This window comes from Poecilia formosa, unplaced genomic scaffold (genome assembly GCF_000485575.1).
Source record: "Poecilia formosa unplaced genomic scaffold, Poecilia_formosa-5.1.2 Scaffold190, whole genome shotgun sequence".
In the NCBI taxonomy this organism is placed as follows: Eukaryota; Metazoa; Chordata; class Actinopteri; order Cyprinodontiformes; family Poeciliidae; genus Poecilia; species Poecilia formosa.
The window spans coordinates 302,950-322,996 of NW_006800129.1; the positions used below are offsets into that span (position 1 = coordinate 302,950).

At 39.3% G+C, this 20,047-nt stretch overlaps 1 protein-coding gene across 1 annotated transcript in view; it reads right to left on the minus strand.

Annotated features, from left to right (window-relative positions):
* The window catches only part of LOC103147793 (cadherin-4), a 253,551-nt gene that overhangs the window by 15,780 nt on the left and 217,724 nt on the right, over positions 1-20,047 (minus strand). Inside the window, exons 9-12 of the mRNA XM_016678784.1 lie at positions 15,679-15,816; positions 10,876-11,061; positions 6,778-7,034; positions 940-1,082 (exon numbers count right to left, since the gene is read on the minus strand). Of these exons, the coding sequence (XP_016534270.1) occupies positions 940-1,082; positions 6,778-7,034; positions 10,876-11,061; positions 15,679-15,816 (724 nt within the window). The remainder of the gene's footprint in view (positions 1-939; positions 1,083-6,777; positions 7,035-10,875; positions 11,062-15,678; positions 15,817-20,047) is intronic.

The window sequence follows — 20,047 nt, forward strand, 5'->3', positions numbered from 1 at the left end:
CATCCATCCATCCATCCATCCATCCATCCATCCATCCATCCATCCATCCATCCATCCATCCATCCATCATTATAAATTTAACGCAGTAAGAGGATGTCAGCTTCTCCACCTCACAGTCAGCTGCACATACATTGATATTTTCAATCATTGCAATTGACTGCACAGAAACACACATGCACACATAAAAGAGCTGCACATGAGAGCATTCACAGATGCAAACACTTAGAAATACTACTAAGTTTTTAGGCCGGTTCAACTTAAAGTAAACACAGCAGAGAGCTGTGTGTCACTGATAAGGCAATTTGGAAAGGGGAAAAAGGCATTTCCTACTTGAAGAGAAAAAAAAAAAAAGCAAAAACACTCAATTCCAGTTGAGTAAAGTGGAACTTATTTGTTTGCTGTGATTGAGTTTGTGCTTGGTTAGGCTTAAGTTTCAACTTTGAGGCAGAACAAATAACACATGCGACAGAAATGACAGGAAATAGAGGGAGAAGTCAGGTCTGGACTGAAGATAAAACACGGAGAGAGGAGAGGATCAGCAGTGTGACCAGCTGTGTGAATCCAGGATTTTCTTTGAGGTAAGCTCAGTTGTGCAGTTTTCAGACTCTGCATCAACCTTTTATGCTGTTAAATTCAGACAAAAAAAAAGTTAAGGTTTGATTTACATTCTGATTCGGAGGGATTTTTTTAGAAGACACATGTTTGAATCTATAAATCCTTGGAAATTTGAAAGTTCAAGATTCTTAGCTCCCTCCATGGAACACAATTATCTTCATAGATGCATTTTAATTTGCATCCATTTTGGGATATTTATATTATGTTAGAGGAGTTAGCAAAAAACAAAGGACAGGAATTGTTTTCTCTTGGTAGTAAATTAACCGTTGCTGCATTAAGAAACTATAAAGTGCAAACAAAGAGGAGAAAAAAACTGCTTCTTACCATTGTCTGTAGCCAGAAACGTAGCTTCGTATATGTTGTTTTTTACGTAGACGGACTCCCGGTCGAGCATTCCAGTTGTTACAATCTGACCGCTGGTTCTGTTGATAGACAGCCAGTTTGCCGGGTCGTTCAGCTTTGAATACCTAAACACACGTGGACAGATCGAAGGAGAAGTTAGCGTTGGCGGTTCTGCATCTATAAGCAATCATGTCTTTCCTCTTGGGTCTGCGAATACACAGATTACTTCCTAACACACATCTGCACAAAAATCAAAACAGCCTGACCTTCACAGCATTTAATTCTTCATTGACTTCTTTCTCAGAGCCTGAAGCCTACAGTCAATTTCACCTCATTTTTGTGCTTGTGTGTACCAGGCAGTGATGTCAATTGCTGCCCAGCTTAAGAACTGCTGCAACTCTGCGTGTGTGTGTTTGTTAAAGGTAGCACGTTTTTTTCTAGGAAGAGTTTGATTTAATGTGGGAGGCTATTAAGCTGTCGAACCGGGTAGTACACATGCATATTTAGCTCTTTCATGTTTGCAGATGTGCATGAAGGAGCCGTGGGGACTCACTGATGGGCTCCTGGCACTGATCAATGGACAGGAAAGTCGATGAGGTAGCAGGTGGCAGCAGTCCTCTGGGATAAGATCGGAATAGGAACAAGGGATCATCTATGGGATTGAATCCCAATCTTCGCTCTGATCTCACTGTTCTGGTTCCTCAAGCTTTTGTTGCTTTCGGCCTTTTCTATGCTTTCAGTTATATCTGATCCCCCCCCTCAACTCATGTCGCCTCACCTCATCTAGCCGTAGTTGGTATTCATACCTTTTCTTATCCCTGTGTGTATCCTGTCATCCTTGCCTCGTTCGCGCTGCGATACAGAGTTCACCATCTGCAACCTCTCTTAGCCGCAATCTCACTTTCACATGTAAAAGTATCATCTGCGAACATGTGACACCTTGACCTCACACAACAAGGTTTCTAGCATCACTGTGATTTCATTTACTGGAAGTCAGCTAGGCCAGATGGACTACTTTTTATTCCATATATCCGACAAGTTTTAAATCTAACCATATCGAAATGGATTTGACCTTCTTTTTGCTTTTATGTTTACTAAACTGCACTTTAGTGCAAAACCTGCTTTTTATTGGCCATAGAAAAAATACACATGGATATGATTCTGCTTAAATGGAGACAAAAAAAAAAAAAGCTTTAGAAGGATGGGTGGCAGCAGGTAGTAATGACCAGGGTGTAAGGCAGAGAGTAAAATTTCTCCCCCGCAGAGAGGGCGGTGGGATTTTCCCAGCAGGCAGTGGGCACGATCCCAGGAACAGTGAATTGCAGAGAAGGGGATCATGCTGGTGACATTCCCACACTTTAAAGAGCTGCAGCTACACAAGGTAGTCTGGCCTACACCCACAGATTGTAAAACCATCATCAGGAACTCAGTGAACTCAGATATAACTGTAAGTCGGGAGGAGTGGAAGCGAGGGTGAAGGAAAGGAAAAGATGGTGAGTTGAAATAGGTGGGAGGAAAAAGACACAAAGCAGAAGAGATTTAGACATACTTGCATCACTGTGCGATCAAATTCAACTGTTACATTTAGGTCTGATTTGATACCTGCGGCACTTTCAATTATTTAACTCCACTGCAAATAAGTTTTTTTTTATTTTAATACTATTCCATTTTTTGCAATAAACAGATGACAGAAATATAAGCCAAGGTAATGCACAAATGTTTAGAAAAGTACGTCTTTGCTTTGCACATCAAAGGAATAAGGTGCAAAAGTCAGTAAAGTAACTAGATATTCCTGCAAATATAGTTGAAAACATAAGTTGCAAACTTTAAATAACACAAGACATGATTTCTGGTTGGATGAAAAAGAGGAAGCTTTGTACAGGTGCCTCCAGATTTGGAATCACAGGCATCAAATGATGTTATATCTGCCACTGCAACTGAAATTAGCAAGAGTTATTCAAATGCTACATTGATGAACAGATAATAACATGACTTAGCTACATGCTAAGCTATGAAGGAGCTTTTTTTGCACAAACAAAAATACTGTCATCTCTGGAAGTTGCATCCTTGAAATGGCTTCAACAGGAAGGTGCCTTTTTATAGAAAAGCCANGCTTGTAATGTTTGACTCACCTACCGGTCCGGGATAAATCCATCCTCCTGTCTCTTCTCTGGGCCTTTTCCCCTTTGCAAAGAAAAGTCATCTGATCTGTTTCTTACTCATTTTGCTGCTTGTGGACTCAGTGTTGGCGCACAAGTAACTGAGAGAATCCGTTAAAGGATTTTCAAAATAAAAGATCCTCCAGACTCGCATAATACATAAAACGGAAATATTTAATTATTTCTTGCGCGGCCCGGTACCAATTGGTCCACGGACCAGTACCGGTCCACTGACCGGGGGTTGGGGACCACTGGTCTAGACTATTTCCAAAATTACCACAGTGGCTCTCCAGAGAGAAGGGTAAATAATAGTGATTGGTGAACAAGTATAACCTCAAAATGTGTTCACTAGTCTAATCTTCACAATAATTTAAAATTTAAATGTCCAACCTTTTAGAAGCAACATACATGTAATCTGTTGTATTTCCCAGTTTGGAGAGGTGCAAAAGAAAAGAGACCTCCTTGTCAAAAATACATATAATGCAAGAAAGCCAAAAATAATACCTAATTACTAAGTCTCAACTTGACAAGCCTTAAAAACACTTGGTGGAATGTATCCAAAAAGGTGTCGCACTGATGAAGCTGTTTTTTTTCCACCATCATTTGTTAAAACTTGTCATCGGTGAATAAACTGATTCAAATAACAAGGTTGATTTATCATGTTTTTTTTTAACTAAGAATATGCTACTCCAAAAAAGTGAATTTATTAAATGGCTTTGCACACCAGGGAGGCCAACAACAGTAGAGTAAGTTAGCATGTGCTCTTCTTACACTTAAAGAAAACTATAAATAAATAAACGGGTTTGATGAAGACAGCAGTTAAACTGTCAAAGTCAAATTATTTTCCAGCAACCTGAAGTCTGGTACACATGACTTCTGTCAAAACATGACATGCTGCAAGACGTTATAACTGTCAAGTCTGGAATAGCTTCAAAAGCTCAAACCAACAACTGCTGCATTTACTTTTCTGTTTGTGTTTATGTCAATTAACAGACGTAAGATGTAAGATGTTCATCAGTCATGCTTAGCAAAAAACATGCAGATGGGTAACAGAGACATTATTTTAGTTGTTAGAAATAACTTTTTGTGTAAAATTAAAGAATATATTTTAAAAAAACTTTAAATAGAAAGTTTATAAAGGAAATTATTAGTATCTTTCATCAGATCCTCTCTTAAAACAGAGAGGACATGAGCAAATGTTAATTTGGCACTTCAGCAATTATCCTAGCTGATTCTCAGCAGAGTGTGATGTAGTTTTGCGAAAGACCTTTTGTAGCCAAATGTGTCAAGTCAGAGAATATTTTACAAATGAATGACAAAGCTGCAGTATTCTGCATATTATAAATAATGAGTTACATAGAACACATTTCCAATACCACTGCAGATCACATGATGCTGATGAAATACAGTGTTCATATTTACAAAGGACTTTCTTCACTTTCATATCAAATGCATGCACCAATTTTTCAAGACAAAATAATTATTTTTTTTATAATACACAGGTGGATGTGTAAACATTCCAGTTAAATTTGGCTTATTAAACTACGTGTAGAAATTCTATGCATTAACCACTTCATTAGTTGTTTTTTTTTTTAATTTTTCTATTTGTTTCTGCTTTGCTAAAAAAAAAAAAAAAATAGAAGTATAAAACATAAAAAAGGAATTTTATTTATTAGAATTACTTTTCTGCTGCAGTTTTCCAGAAAATTAGGGTTGTGTGGTAAGCTGATTGTACAGGTTGTGCGATCACCTCCTGCACCTCATTTGCAGTACTTTTCCATGTCTCTTCCACCAGAAGGCTCATTTCATTTGGGAGTTGGGAGGTGTGTGAGTACAGCTGGATGTATGATTAGGCCTGGCAGGTTAGTGATCTTAGCAAGCAGCAGGGAGAGGTATGACATTTATTTTTCAAACCCCCGACCCTGAGGATGAAAAATGCATGTCTCGAGCTTAGCCAAGGCGGTTTGGGTAATCACTTATGCCAGTGTCTCCAGTCCCATATCTCGACCTTACTGGTTGGGTGTATGACAGGTGATGCATGATGCCTCGCTGTCCCTAACTCTTTCTCTCACTGGCCTAACCACAACGGGACACTTCAGTCTTTCTTTTCTTTGATAAGCACCTGTCAAGTTCAAACCTTGACCCGAAGTCAGCTCACTATCCACGGCTTGTTTCTGCCTGCCACTCTTTGCTCCTCTGCAGTCCCCCAAGCCGTTTTCACCTTAATTTAAACTTTCAGATCTTCCTGAAGTTTCCTTATATCTCTGGCTGTTTTTTGTTTTTTTTTGAAGCATTCCTACAACACACTTATGCAGTTATCTAACTGTCAGGGAAAACCTTCATGGTTTTTCATTTTTGTTCTATTGCCTGCATGTCTAAGTTTATAGGTCACAAGTGGTGTAGCAACATCTCATGATTTCTCTCAAGAGATTTCATGACTCCTTGACAGTGAACATTTCTCTCACTGTATTCAATACAAATGACTGATATCCCAACAACAGAGAATGGAAATGGTGTAAAGCAGTGGCAATGATGGTGATCCTGTCCAGGTGAATTCAGCTTGACCCCTCAAGCCCATGTTTTTCTTCTGTATAGAAAAAAAGTCAAAGGGCATTTGTTTTATTTTAAAGTGAATATGCCAGACCTCTACATACCTCTAAAAAGCTAAACTGATTTTAAATCGATGCAGTTTGATGCTTTAGAAAAAAGAAAATACACAAAATCAATTACTTGAAAGCAATTTAAAAAGGGAGCAAAAGCAAGAGAGAGGACGAGAGGAAGAAAAAGTCAAACAGAGGGGGAGACGGCCCAGCTGGTGGCTTTAGCATCTTTCTAAATTATAATGTACACCCAATTTACTCTCATCTGCTGTGAAATTAACTGGGAAATTTGTTTAGATATGTTCCCCCCAAAGAAAATTAGAAAACAGGAGCTGCATAGCGTGAGGTGGCATTAATCCCAAACCGAACATCCGTGTTATCGTCTCAATTGCATATTTCTCAGTTGCTATTATAAATTATGCCAATACGCTTTCTGTAATCTATATGCACATAAGAAAATGCTTTTGCAGTTGCATCACAATATGAAGCTCTTCGTCATTCTGGAGTGTTATTAATAGATCACCTCTTTCTCAAGGGACACAGCCCAGTTAGCCGCACCGTCAAGATGACAGCTGGACTTTGCAAATTGTAAGGTCTGCTGGATGTTTAAAGGTTGGCTCATGTTTAAAATCAGAGAAGCTGAGCGCAGACAAAGAACACTGCAGGTGGCCGTAATGTGATGTCAGGTGCTTGAGTTTGAGCCAGCTGTTCTCTCTACCTCCTCCTCTTCACTCCATCTGCTCAGTTCTTTTCCTCTTGCGGTGCATCTATGTATGTGCTAATGCCACACAAAGCCTCCTAAACTTTTATTTAAAATGTTTTTTGTGAGGTGGGTGCAGCCAACATACAGTAATGTAGTTGCTCTTTGACTTTTTACTATTGGCAAGCTGCTTCTCCCAGAGGTTTTTTTTTTTTTTTTAGGTAAATGCATGTCAACAGAGTTATTTCCATGCGGCTTGTATTTGGAGAACAGTAAGCAAGACTAAACACCAAGACAGGCCAGAGTGAGCTCCACCAAGACAGAAAACAAACAATGACGCACTACAGTGTGCACGCGGTACCTGATAATCTGTTGCATCTGGAGTCTGTCAGGATCTGAAGCCGAGAAAGTGGTCAGGCTGGTGCCAGTGGGAACGCCTTCCTCGAATCGGATCTGCTTGGGGTTGGTGGGGAAGTAAGGAGGCTCGTTGACGTCCTTCACAGATATGGTGACTCCAGCAGTCGACTGGAGTGAAGACTGGATGCCGCTGGCCAGGTGGGCCTGGTTTGACACGACCACTGTCAGCATGAAGGCCCGGTTCATCTCGAAATCAACTGGCTGGAGAACGAAACGAAAAAATTATTTACGTACGAAAAAGAGAAAGATGTGTTGACTTTGACCCACTCAGGCTTCTCTTACATTTCTTTGAATGCATGTTACTTTGCTCTATTCCCCTCCTTAACCTCCTGCATGACAACTTACACCTTGTGAACTTGTGCAGTCTGTCACTTTTACCCATTTCTATTTTGGACAGTAGGTAATATGACTATGCATCTACTGAAAGAACGGCCTTTGCTTTGGATTTTCATATATAGTTTGTTGTGGATCCTTGATATTTGTTCTATCACTTTCTGTCTTTCAAGATGGCTTTGTGTCATAATAGCAAAGTCTTAATGGTTGTGGCTAAAGGGGGAATTGCTGTCATACATTGAGCCATGTTGCTTTGGACATTTTCTTCCCTCCATAAATGAAATAACATTTTAAAAACTGTGTTTTGTAATTGCTCATTTTATCTTTGATATAAAATCAATTTGATGAGTTGAAACCTTTATATGTGAAAAAAAAAGAAACCTGGAAGAAATGTGTAAGCGGGAAAATACTTTTCTTTTATGGCACTGCAAGATGAAAGGAAGATATAAAAGACAAACAGAAAAGCACATGTCTTCAAGCGTGGTTCCATAATAAAGAAAAACTATTTCCATGATTGTTTTCCACTTATTCCTATTATTTATTGTATTACAGTTCTTGCTCTGAATACAAAGCCTTTGTAACAAAATTTTAAGTGGTGACTTGTGTGTTTACTGTAATCCTGTTCATTTTAAAATAAAAACCCTGATCAATGTTTCTCTTTCTATCAGTGTCTGTCTGTCTGATTGATAAGATAATTGAACAGCTATCCCATGCCAAATAGTCCTGCTACAAACCAATAAACACACATAAAAACAGTGCTCTAACGCCATACGCTGTTGCTATGGCTTGGGTATTTGAATCTGTTCAAGCCATCTAGAACTTTTTTTTTTTCCTAATGTAGACAACAAGACAAGGTTCAAATGACATAAAACAAATTAAGTGATAAAACAGAACCAATATGCCTTCTGTGAGTGCTGCACATTTAACAGCGTGATGATGATCACGGCTGCAAAGCTTGTGCTTGATGGTGAAGTTAAAGACTCTGAGCACATCCTCACGTTGCATCGCTTCACTGTCATCAGGGTGATTATGAAAAGCATCATTAATCGGGACGATTTGTTGACCCCAGCACAGTGGTAGGACTGTTTTCGTGTGTGCTACTTGGTGCAATATTTTGCCCATACTTGCATGTGCATGTAGATTTTCGTTAATGTAAGCAAAGACGAGTGTACTCGCATGTGTGACCCCATAGAGCACTGGGAGCCCATTTAAAGGCAAACCACGCTCGTGGCTCTTTGATCTAAAGCCTGTGGTGTTTTTGGGGCATCGGGAGGTCTGGAGTATAGCTGAAGCCTAAAGTAAAACACACACATTCACACAGACTCACACAGCCTGAGGGAAACCACAGGGGTGAGAGGTCAATAACATGGCTTCCATCTTTTGCCTATGAGCCATCCCGTCTTGCATCTCCTCTGCACCACTTTACCCATTTCTCTCCTTCCCTTTTACATAATTTGCACGGCTGGACTCCAAATTCCCACCCTGTGGGTTCCTCACCTCTGCCCTACCTCGGCTCTCTGTGATCTAAAGCTCACAGTGGGTCGGCGTCTCTCAATCCCGGGAAATCTGCCTCACCCGCACTTTTCTCCTCGCCTTCTCTCCCCCTCCCTCCCCCTCCGTCATCTTGTGTGTTAACGTAATCTGTGATTTACATATCTTAATGACTCATTCAAAGCGAGTGGATCTGTTTGTGTGTTTTCCATGTGAGCCTGTTTGTCTATGGACTTCATTACCATGTGGCGAAATAAGAATTAGTCTCTTGGGATCCTCCAGAGAGCAGCAAAAATGTGTGACATGTTCTGGTTAAGACCTAAAGCCTTGTTTACACAGAAGCTCAAGGTCCTTGTGGTAGACTGATGCCTACCTGAGTGTTAGCGTGATTCCATTTGTCTCCCTAGATACTTTGGTAAAAAAAAGAAAAAAAAGAAAAGAAAACTGCAACACTGCAAAGCCTTTATGCGGTTTTTACATTTCATCTTTCACAAGTTGTCCAACATGAATCCTTGGGTTCACTTTTTTTTTTTTTTTGTCTCTGTGTGAGCTGAAGCCCCTCTGTTTATTTGTCGAGACAGTGTATTGCTTATTTCCTCTCAGGGGGTGGCTTGTCTCTTATTTTATGATTTCCTGATAACCTCCCATGGGTCTCAGTGCAAGCTTACGGCTACCCAGCTGCCTGCTGAATTTCACAGGGAGTGAGAGGAATGGATTATTAAAGTCAGTCATCTAGAGATAATGAAGAGAAGCAAAACACCAGTGCTCATTGCTCAGGCTGCAGAGGGAATTATAATGGCATGTTAGTGCTATTTGTTAACATTATTGTGAGATGTGATTTGCAGAAGCCAGATAGATGCTGAAAACATCCTTGGCTCCAGAAGGTCACTGTAATAAAATAGTAATATCTGTAAAACATTTGCAACATGATAGAAACACTTACATCAAGCCTTATGAGGATAAGTACCACAAACGCATACAGATACATGCAAGTATATAAATGCAGTTCTTGAAGGCCATTAAGCACTTCTAATGCAGAAACGTTTACAAACGGAGAAGTAATCGTATTGTTATATTGCTGACTTTTTTTTCATACACTGAAGAATGCAGGGCGAAAAAACAAATTTTATTTAGTTTGCAAACCTACTCGTTGCTCAAATGTGGACTAATTCAAGCCTGGATTACTTTAGCATAATAGAATACTAATTTAAAACTGACTGATTTAATCCAGCATTCCTTATTAAGTTTTCAAACCCCAAAAATGGATTAAAACCTTCAACAGCGTCTGTTGTCAATCCAGAGATTGGATTGAAAATGTTAACTCATAACTCTGATGTCTATATCACTAATACGTTTTATTCAACCCTGTATTAAAGAAGCAGATACAAAGTGTGTATTTAAAATAATAGAAAACGTGGATAGGGCTGTGACAATACAGAAAAGTATTGTGAAATTTGAATTTTAAATAATTTTTTAAAATGTATTATTACAAAAGAGTAAAGGTTGCAGAAATAACCTTTACTCTAGGATTTAAATTTTAAGGAATCTGTATAAATCTTTATATATTGTGGGATTTACTGTTATAAATCCCACAATATGTAAAGATGTGGTCTTTGAGTGCTAAAAAATAAAGGCCTCATGCACCTGATACTGCTTTAAAGAATATCTGTTCAGTATAAAAGTACTTTACATTTTAAAAAATGTGCTGGTGGAGCGTATTATAACATAAAGAAAACAATAGCTGTTTTTAAAAAAACAAAAAAAACAATTGAAGCTATGTAACTGGGGCCTTAAACTATGAGGTCAGCTTTGCTCTGAGTGGTCTTGTCGCTAACATAGCAAGTTGTAACAAGACATGACTTTGTTGTTACTGTCATTTACCATGGCAGTGAGAACATTATGAGTGTATAAAACCATTGCCATTGTAATTGAGAAATCAATATCTAATTTGCTGCAGTGGTCTCACCAGCCACCGCATTAAAGTGTGTGTTTGAGTGCATGAGCTGTTTCTGAAGGGCACATTAGCCTCCAATCCTTCTTTTGGACACAAAGGGGCATGTGAAAGGCAAAGACCTCCACCTGTCCTCATTTAACTCTGTCGCCCATTATAATGGCTTGTACCTAAATCCAGGTGGAATCTGATATTCTGCATAGAAGGAAAGCTGGTACTTCCCACTATAATAACCTCAGAAATGCCATAAAGTGCATAGTACCTTACCTTCACCACGGTGACCATCCCGTCGTTGGAAACGGGATCGGTGCGGATGGTAAAGTGCCCAGTTGGGTCCCCACTGATGATCCTGTAAATGGCGTTCCAGTTAGGAGAGTGAGGCTGGTCAGCATCTATAACAGTCAGATTAGCCACCGCAACATCCACTGTGTTCTCTGGGACCTCGCCAGAAAACTGTAAGAAGCAGAGAAAAATGGGAAGCTACATCTCTCTGAAACAAAGTTACTTTTACTGGTCTTGTATTCCTTTTGTATCCATTGAGCTCCTTTATAGAACAGAATCCTTTCAAGTCTTTTAGCTAAAGTAATTTATCTCACTTCCACAAGCAAGGAGAAAACACAGCTTATACACCAGCAAGTAGATGCAAATAGGGGCATAGTTTTACTTTTAATGTTTTTTTTTTGGTATTCTTTGATGAACAATAATATTTAATTCCTTTGAAATCCAGAATGACAAGGAGGGGAAATGTTTGCAGAGGAAAAAAAGCTATCAGCCGGGAGGCTTGAAACATCTGTTTGAGTATATCTAAGTAGTTTTTGGTCGTCCCCATGCTTTACAAATACATGTGCTTCGTCCTGATAAGCCTGATGAGCAGCAAGCCGCTGTCTGTCATGTGCCGGTTATGACGGGGATTCTTGTTTGTTTCGAACGAACTTGGGGGATAATTGACGCTGACACTACAAGAAGTCTGCAAAACACAAGTTGACCACAGACCCACCTACATAAACAACTTGACAAGTCCAGACACGCGAGGTCATGTTGTGTTTTCCAACTCATCTGGAGGTAACTGGCGTGCAGCACCACGCAGTTACCATGTCACCGCGGGTAACAGGCATGGATGAGCTACTGAGCCGCTTATGTGGGTGAAGGATATCAAAGAGCAAAGCCACAGACCAAACACTCCAACAGACCATAATACCCCGCTCGGTGACGCTCACATCAACCAGCAAACAGCCGACAGCAGCGGGCAGATTAGAGGGCTGCGTCAGGAGAGCTGTTCAGAGACTCAATGACATTCTTAAGACAACAGACAAGTCCGGGTGTTCTTGATGCACTGCCTGGTTTGGCTAAGTAGGCAGGCTGTCGTAAGTTATAGTCTGAGCATTTGTTTGTGTGTGCTTGAGTGATTTATTGCTGTAGTTTGGTTCAGGGACTCCCCAAAACCAATTCAATAAAATAAACTTCAGAGGAAGCTCTGAGGTTCTCTTAAGAATCCTTCGACATCTTGTTTGTGAGTAACTTTCCCTTAGTAAAAGCTAAGGGCAAGTGTTAACCAGTTATGATCAAAGGCTTTAAAGGATTCACCACATTCTCACTAGCAACACTGCAGTTACAAGTTGTTTAATTTGGGGGAACTGAAAGGTACAGAAGGGTGTTGCTGTCAAGGAGGAAACTAAATTTTTGAGCACTATCACGTTATATTGTTATAATTATGTTGTACAAACATGACTCTTATATTGTAGAAACATAATAATATATTGTATGAACATGATAATAAATTCATGTTATTTTACAAACCTGATCATTTATTGTACAAACGATATATTGTATAAATGTGACAAATATATTTTATAAATGTAATAATTATATTGCATAAACATGATGATTATAGTGTATAAATGTGACACGGTAATTCCACATGTCATATTATATGTATTCCAAAGGAAAAATAGGAAGTGTTGGGTAACTAATTAAGAGCTTCAAAACACTTTAAAAACAGTCTTCAGTTGTATTTGTTTTATAGGAATGGAGAGGCATGCCAATATGTGTGAAACTGGTGATTCTGTAAACAACAAAATTATTTCCGAAGGGACTTTTAGATTTTTGCAAAAATGGACACATGATTCTACAATACAAGATTTATCAATCTTAAGGCTCTCTATGTCTGTACTACGGGTGCAAATAACTGTGGAGGTGATTCTGGTTAAATTCTCTAATAGTGAGTGTTTGGTAAAATTTCCAAACCACATGGGTCTGTGGTTTTTCAGAGTAGAATTGTAATAAGACCAACTTAAAGCAGGGACACAAACATCTAATTAGGCAGCTTTTCTTCTAAGTGATAGCAAATCTTAACTCCAAGTGTTGGGCATGAGGGAGTAAGGGTGGATCCCTTTGATTGTGATTGGCAACGAGCACTGCTGGCTTTCTCTCAATACTTGACATAACACCACTTGCCAGCACCCTTACTCTTCTGTCACTACTTTGGCACTGAGAAAACTACAAGGGGGAGAGTAAGGTAGAAAGAGAGGCGAAAAGTGACAGAGAGCTTCATCATGTGAACTTTGTAAGGGCAGCACAGGCAGGAGGCCAAGAAACCAGCGTAGAGAATCCTGCACAAACTAGTGCGATTGTGCATCCCCGCACGTATCTACAATGCCATATGGAAACATAGCAGCAATGGAGTAAACACAAAAGGTATAAACAATTTGATTCATTTTATCAAATCTATCTGTATTAGAGACATAGTGCAATAAACACCCAAAGGCTTTGCATCTGCACACATACACAAACTCTGTGACTACTTGAAAAATAGGCCAGCCTCTGATAGGCATGATGAAATATTAATCATCAACATTAAAGACAAATTCCCCAAACTTTATATTTCTGGGACATGCTGAAAGATCTATGGGGTTTATTGCTAAAACTAAATATTTGCATAATGGCCTGCAATCTCAACAAAATGGCTTTTCATGTTATCTCCCCCTACTAAAATGGATGATTTATGAGGGGAGTGGGTGAAAGTGCTTTCCTCATCGTGAATCCTAAACCTCCACTAAAGTTTATCATCAATATTCCTGATAATATTAACTTCCTCATGTGACGCTGATGGAAATGCACTTTAACTAGGTGGAATCCAGTTAGAGGATATCAATCTGTTATTGCCCTGCATCATCAATATACCACCATCAGTAGGGAATGTTAATGCAGAAAAGGGAGTCAGGGAAGGCTACTGATTTACAACAAGGCCTGTCTGCACTTCATCACTGCTACTGTAGGAAATTGCTTGAGTGACAAAGTACTCCCTCATTCTTCCTTGTCTCCTTGTCATTCTCCCTTTTCTTTTCTTTTTTTTTTCCTTTTTGGAGTCTAAAATGTGGTCTGTTCATCAGTACATTTAAACATGTACACAATTATTTTCTAGAGATTTTCTTCATCTTTGCCCCGCTTGTTTCCCTGCATGTTTCTGTGTGATGTAGCAGCAGCTCTCTGATGAGGTTTAAAGCTGACACATGCTTGACGTCGGTGCTAGCTGAACATCGTATGAGTCCTAACAGCCCCCAGAGCAAATACTAATGCTAACTGCTTTCCTACCAACTGAAAGGCTGAGCACATTGGTGACAAAGTATTCATATCTGCTCCGGGAGTCGGAGAGCAAAGGGCTTTTCGTCCACCCATTCTTCCTTCTAGTTCTTAATGCCATATAATGCTATTAAGAGTTGGGTGTAGCAGTCTCAAGTTCTCTCTGATAAATTAGCCTAGTCCATTAGTCCTGCAACTGTACCATACTCCTTTTAATCCTGGGTGATAGACTGAAGTTTGGTTCATTGTAATGTTCTCCAACTGCTTTATATTACCTGCTCTGTTTCTCAGGTAAAGTGAGTGTGGATTGGATGTCTCTACCTGGGATCACCTGGGCTGGTCTTCCCCGTCTATTTAAACCCAGCTGCTCCTCACATCAGCTTCAGCTCATGCTTGCCCCATAGTCCTGATATTTATGTTGGGTTTGATGTTTTGTTAACTGGTTTTGCTTTTCTTGAATTAGTTAGGGCTTGTGTTGGGTTGGCATTCTGCCATACTTTATTTCAGTTTGGTCTTTTCATTTTACGAAACATATGTTAGTGTAGTAAACACTTATTAATTTGCCTTGTCTTTCCCTATTTTGTCAAAATCTCATGAGCCGGGTCGTGACACTCATTCCTTCCACTTTAAAATTTCAATATACTTTGTGTTGGTCTGCATGCAAAATCCCAATAATATTTTTAAGGTTGTGACTGTAGCACTTGAACGTATGAATGTGTTCAAGTGGTATGAATACTTTTTCAGGGTTTGAATATTTAATATCCAAAGAAATTTTGACATTTACCAAGACTGTTTATAATTAATTAGAAGTGCAGGAAACTGACTCTGCTTTTAGCCGTCTTGTAACATACACTACAAGTGACACACTTGATGTAAGACTCAGCCAAAAGGGAAATGTCTGGCCTCTCTACTGATTTAATACATTACATAAAATGCATTACATTGGACTTTTAATTTTTACCCTGCTCCCAGTAATGACCCAGTGTAATGCAATCATCATTCTAAATATCCCTATGATGACAACAATCATTAACCATTTGCAGGATCGAGTATTCTTGCAGATGGAAGTCAATAATATAGATCAGTGTTCCTCGTGTGTAAGTGTCCTTTACAGGAAAACAAGTAGGCATTCCCTGTATTTTAAAAGCATAAATTATGTTTTATAGCCACACAATATTGTTGGAACTGTTGTTGAAAGTTCTGATTCAAGGGGAATGGGGTTTCTTTCTTTGCAAGGAGCCTTGAAATCAGTGTGGAATGTTAGTGTATCAATACAATTGAACCAAAATTGAATTTCATTTATTCCTTGCTCTGTTAACTCCTACTTCTATTTGCTTTTCATTTCTCCTATAGCTAGACATTCTTTTCTCAGGTCTTTCCCTCCAGCCTTCTTTCAGCCTTCTTTTCATTTTCACCGTGCTCTTTGAACCCAGGCCCTCTCATTCTCTAAACAGTTACCTTCTGCACACTTCCATATTTGTAATAACTTACAGTTCTTGAGGTCAGCATGGGTGGGTTATCGTTGATGTCCGTGACAGTGATGATGGCAGTGGCTGTGTTGGAAAGGCCAAAGTTGAGGTTTCCCTCCATGTCAGTGGCTTGCACAATGATGGTGTACTGGGACACTTTCTGAGAAAGGACAAAAGAAAAAACAGGGGGAGACATAGTAATGCTGTTATTCGTCTAAAGATAGCTTTCTCTTCTATGAGCACACTGTCCACAGACTGCGGCTCCCAGGAGAAAAACAAAGCCTTTTTTGGCGGGCCGTAGTTTTACTTGAAACACAGAATCATAAGGGTAAAGTCTTTCATTTGACTGAACCGAAACGTTTCTCGGTGGAACCTGGCCAGACATCACACCATCCAGAGGCTGCACTGTGAAGCCTCCCCACGGGTGCAGCGTGCCATCAAAGCCGTTAGGCGCGCTGCTTATTCAGTACCACTGATCGACAGATGTTGAGACAATGATCCAACTGACAGAGATTAATAGACTATCTGTGAAGCAGTAATATGAGGGAATAATAAATGCCATTCCCTCTTTTGAAATGACACAATGTCACTTCAGTGGTTTGAGATTTTATTATATTTTTTTCCTTATTTGTGTTTCTGTGCACAGCAGCACTTGTGTTCTTCCTTATTCATCTGGCTCTTTCGTACGTTCTTCTTTTGCAGCTTTCTTTTTCTCTTCTTCTGTCCCAGGGTGCAGTTAATGGGCTGCAGGAAGGATAGAGCCCGGGAGCCGACTGTCTGGATAATGTGTCTTGTCACCGAGATTCCCAATTACATTCCCACTGTCTCTCTCTCACCTGCTAATTACCAAGTAAATATCCCAATTAGACCAGGACGCCACATCAGGAGGATTAGACAGCTCCTCTTGGTTCCTCTCATCTTGATGCTAAATGAGATGCTGAACTCCAACCTTGAGCACACACTCATTAACATTAACGTATACACGCAAGCACACTTTGACGCTCCGCTTTCTACATATCTTGTTCTTGCCTGGCTGTCCCATCAGCCTGTGTACAGCTTGTACACAACACTCACTAATTAGACAACGAAGTAATTATGCAGAGCTTCTCTGAAACTCTCGGGTTGCAACAATACCACAGCACACCCAGTTTCCTCTGGAGTGCTGAGGTCTGTTGCTGTCAACAAGCTCTTTAAAAGTCCACTGCAGACCAGTTAGCAGAGAATCAATGTGCGAGTTAAAAAAGAAGAGGAAGCAGACGTTTTAAAGGGAAAGAACAGAGGAGAGGACCGGACACAGCAGGGTTCTCAAGAAAGGTGTGAAATCTGGCAGAAAATAGGTCATTTAATTATTGCTTTTGCAGTCACATAACACTGTTCACAGATCAGACTACAAAGGACTTTCTGGTGTTTAAACTGTCAAGGTTTCAAAATGCAAAAAATGCTGGCTGAAATGTGATGTTTTTGGTGCATTTTCCCATAAAAACTGCACTGCACAGTTACAGACTTCCTGTTTTCTAAGAACACTGTAAGAGGAAAAACAGAGGCATGTTATTTGTGCCACAAGCACAGCATATGTTTTTGCAGTAATGGGAAACAGTTTTATGCAAACGGACATCAGAAAACAAAAAGCTGATCTTTTCCAGGTTATAAAAATCTTCAAATCTAACCATAAACCCAACATATGGACGGTGCGATAAACACACTGCAAAGAATGACCTTAGATAACCAATTTTTGCTGTCCATCAATCTGGGAAGGGTTCTAAAGTAATTTTCCAAAAACTAAAGTGAGAAGGAATATTCACAGGAGATTTTTAGTAATGTCTGAAGTAGCTGTTGCAACAGCTCAGAAAAAAATAATAATCCAGACTTCAATCTGATTTATATGACATCATGGACCTTATGTAATTATATAAAAAAAATACTACTAAAAAAATACTAAAAGCTACTGTATATTCCAAAGCAACATACACGATTATGTGTGACTGAAAAATCAAAAAAAAGAAAACGACTCTAAATTTGTTGCTTCCAAAGGGAGGTTCCGAGATGTTTTTTCACACATAGCTTTTATATTGTAGCTTCATGTTTGTTGACTTTTCATGGCTGTATGTAATGTCTTTGGTGTAAATGTCGCAACAGATCTCAGTTTTGTAGTGACAATTACACTGCAGGTCTTTTTTGAGGCAAACACACATGGAACACAGTTCCATAAATGTCCACTTATATAGCTTGAAATGCAGCAAATCACTTACAATAGCTTTTTAAATTTAGCACCACAACAGAATCACACGGCCCACAGGCCTTTTACTTCTACAGCCAAGTTTGACAAGGTTATGCCATCACAGTTTAATATATAGACCAGCTGCTCAAGCTCTTGGTCCCTAAGCCATCAATGAACCTTGAGCTTCAGTGACCCTCTCTCTGCTGTACTAGGTGTCCCTCCTTGGCCCACTTAAGGTTAATAATAGATGTTCTGTTACAGCAACATCTCACAAGTTCTGCCACTTTGAAGATGCTCTGATCAGAATGAGATTTTATGGTCAAGAGGTTAAAGAAACCGGCTTTTAGCCACACTTAAACTCTTAATCTTTTTACATGGATCCCACAGGCACATTTACAGTTCTATTAACATGGAGGATAGACATGCCAAATAGGTAGTAGTGTCTTTGACAAGTTCTTGAAAGACATAAACACTGTCTTTATACAAGACTTGCTGACATCTTAGAGTGCAATTGGTTGAGTTAGTTTGAATGGCAAAGTCTACACAGTGTCTTGCAGAAATGTAAAACTTTTTCACATTTTTTCAGGTTACAAACCCAAAACTTTTATATGACAATCAAATACAAAATAACATCTGTTGTTGGTTGTGAGTGGGGTTTTTTTATGCATAAAAATGGGAGAAGTGTGGATTGCAGCAAATTTCAGTCCCTCTCTGGATAAATACGTTTTATAATAAGTTTTCAATGCCATTGTAGTTGCAAGTTCTTTGGTGTGTGTATGGCACACAAAAGAGTTTTTGCTCATTTGTTTGCAGAATAAGTGAAGCTTGATCAATTTGTGTGAACAACATCTGTGAACATCAATTTTGAACTCCAATTTGACATAGATCTGGACTTTACCTGGGTTGTTCTAATGCACGAATGCTTTGATTTGAACTTTCATCTTTTTTATCTTTCTTTTTTTTTTCTTTTTATTTATTTATTTGTTTATTGGTGTCGCATAATCACAGACAAGTCAGTTCTGTTCACTAATTAGTTGAGTGGTGAACACAATTGGTTTCACAACAGTTGATTTGACAGAATCAGGATAAATAAAACACAAACACTGCAGTTTTTATGCATTACTTTCTTTCCACTTCACCATCATTAACAACTTTATGGGTCTTTAAAATTTTTCAAAATACATAAAATTTGTGGTTGTAGTGAGTAAACTTTTAGGAGGTGTTTATATTTTTCATTGTACTGAAGGCATCTAAGTGATGCTGTTCATATCTGCTTCAACATCTCTACTCTTTTGTCAGGCAATTTGCTGAGTTTTCTTTAAATAGCAGGAAGGAGCAGAGTTAAATTGCTCTGAGATTACAACACAAGCAGTAATATGCGGTTCGAACAGCGACTGAAAAAAGACAAAACTGATCACACTGAACTCAACCTGTAATATCATGTGAAGAAAAAGGCAAAATAATTATGTCAGTAACAGCTCTTTGAAGTACAAAATGGGATAGGAGGAGTTTAATCCTACATTTTAGGGAGAGTGTCTGGATTTGCTAAAGTGCAGATAAAACAGCAAAAATAAGCAGCAGCGGCTCAGCTGGGAAATTTTTAGTACATGTTGGCCTCATACCTTTCTTTGCCTCTGGCACCCCGCTGTCTTGCCCTGTTTCTCCGTCTCTGTCACCCTATTTTTTTCTTTGCCAAATTCACACTCAGTTCTTCGCTCATCACGGTAATACCCCATCTATTCAGCTCTGTTTTTGTTCTGCTCCCCCTCAGCTTTTCCTTTTCCCTCCGCTGCTCTTGCTTTACCGAGCACAGATGTGGTTATATGGGCTTTTGTGTTTGTCTGACAGGTGTCAAGGGCATTCCATCTCAAAAAAAAGTTTCCCTTTGTCTCTACCGCACAGCCAATACACACACACTCACAGGCATGAACAACACAACATGAGCAGCCCACCGCAGCATGATGTGTTGTTAATAGGTCTGTCAGTAGTGACAGTTTGGGAGGATGATCTGTTTCGCAGATGTCTTTGCAGAGTTGTCACTGGCACATCCTTGATGCGAGAATAAACACATTTGGATCTTGTCACAACTTTTAGAGCTCCATAAACAAGGTGACCAAAGACTATTTACTGTAAAAAAAAACAAAAACAAAAAAAAGAAAAACAGAGGAGTTGA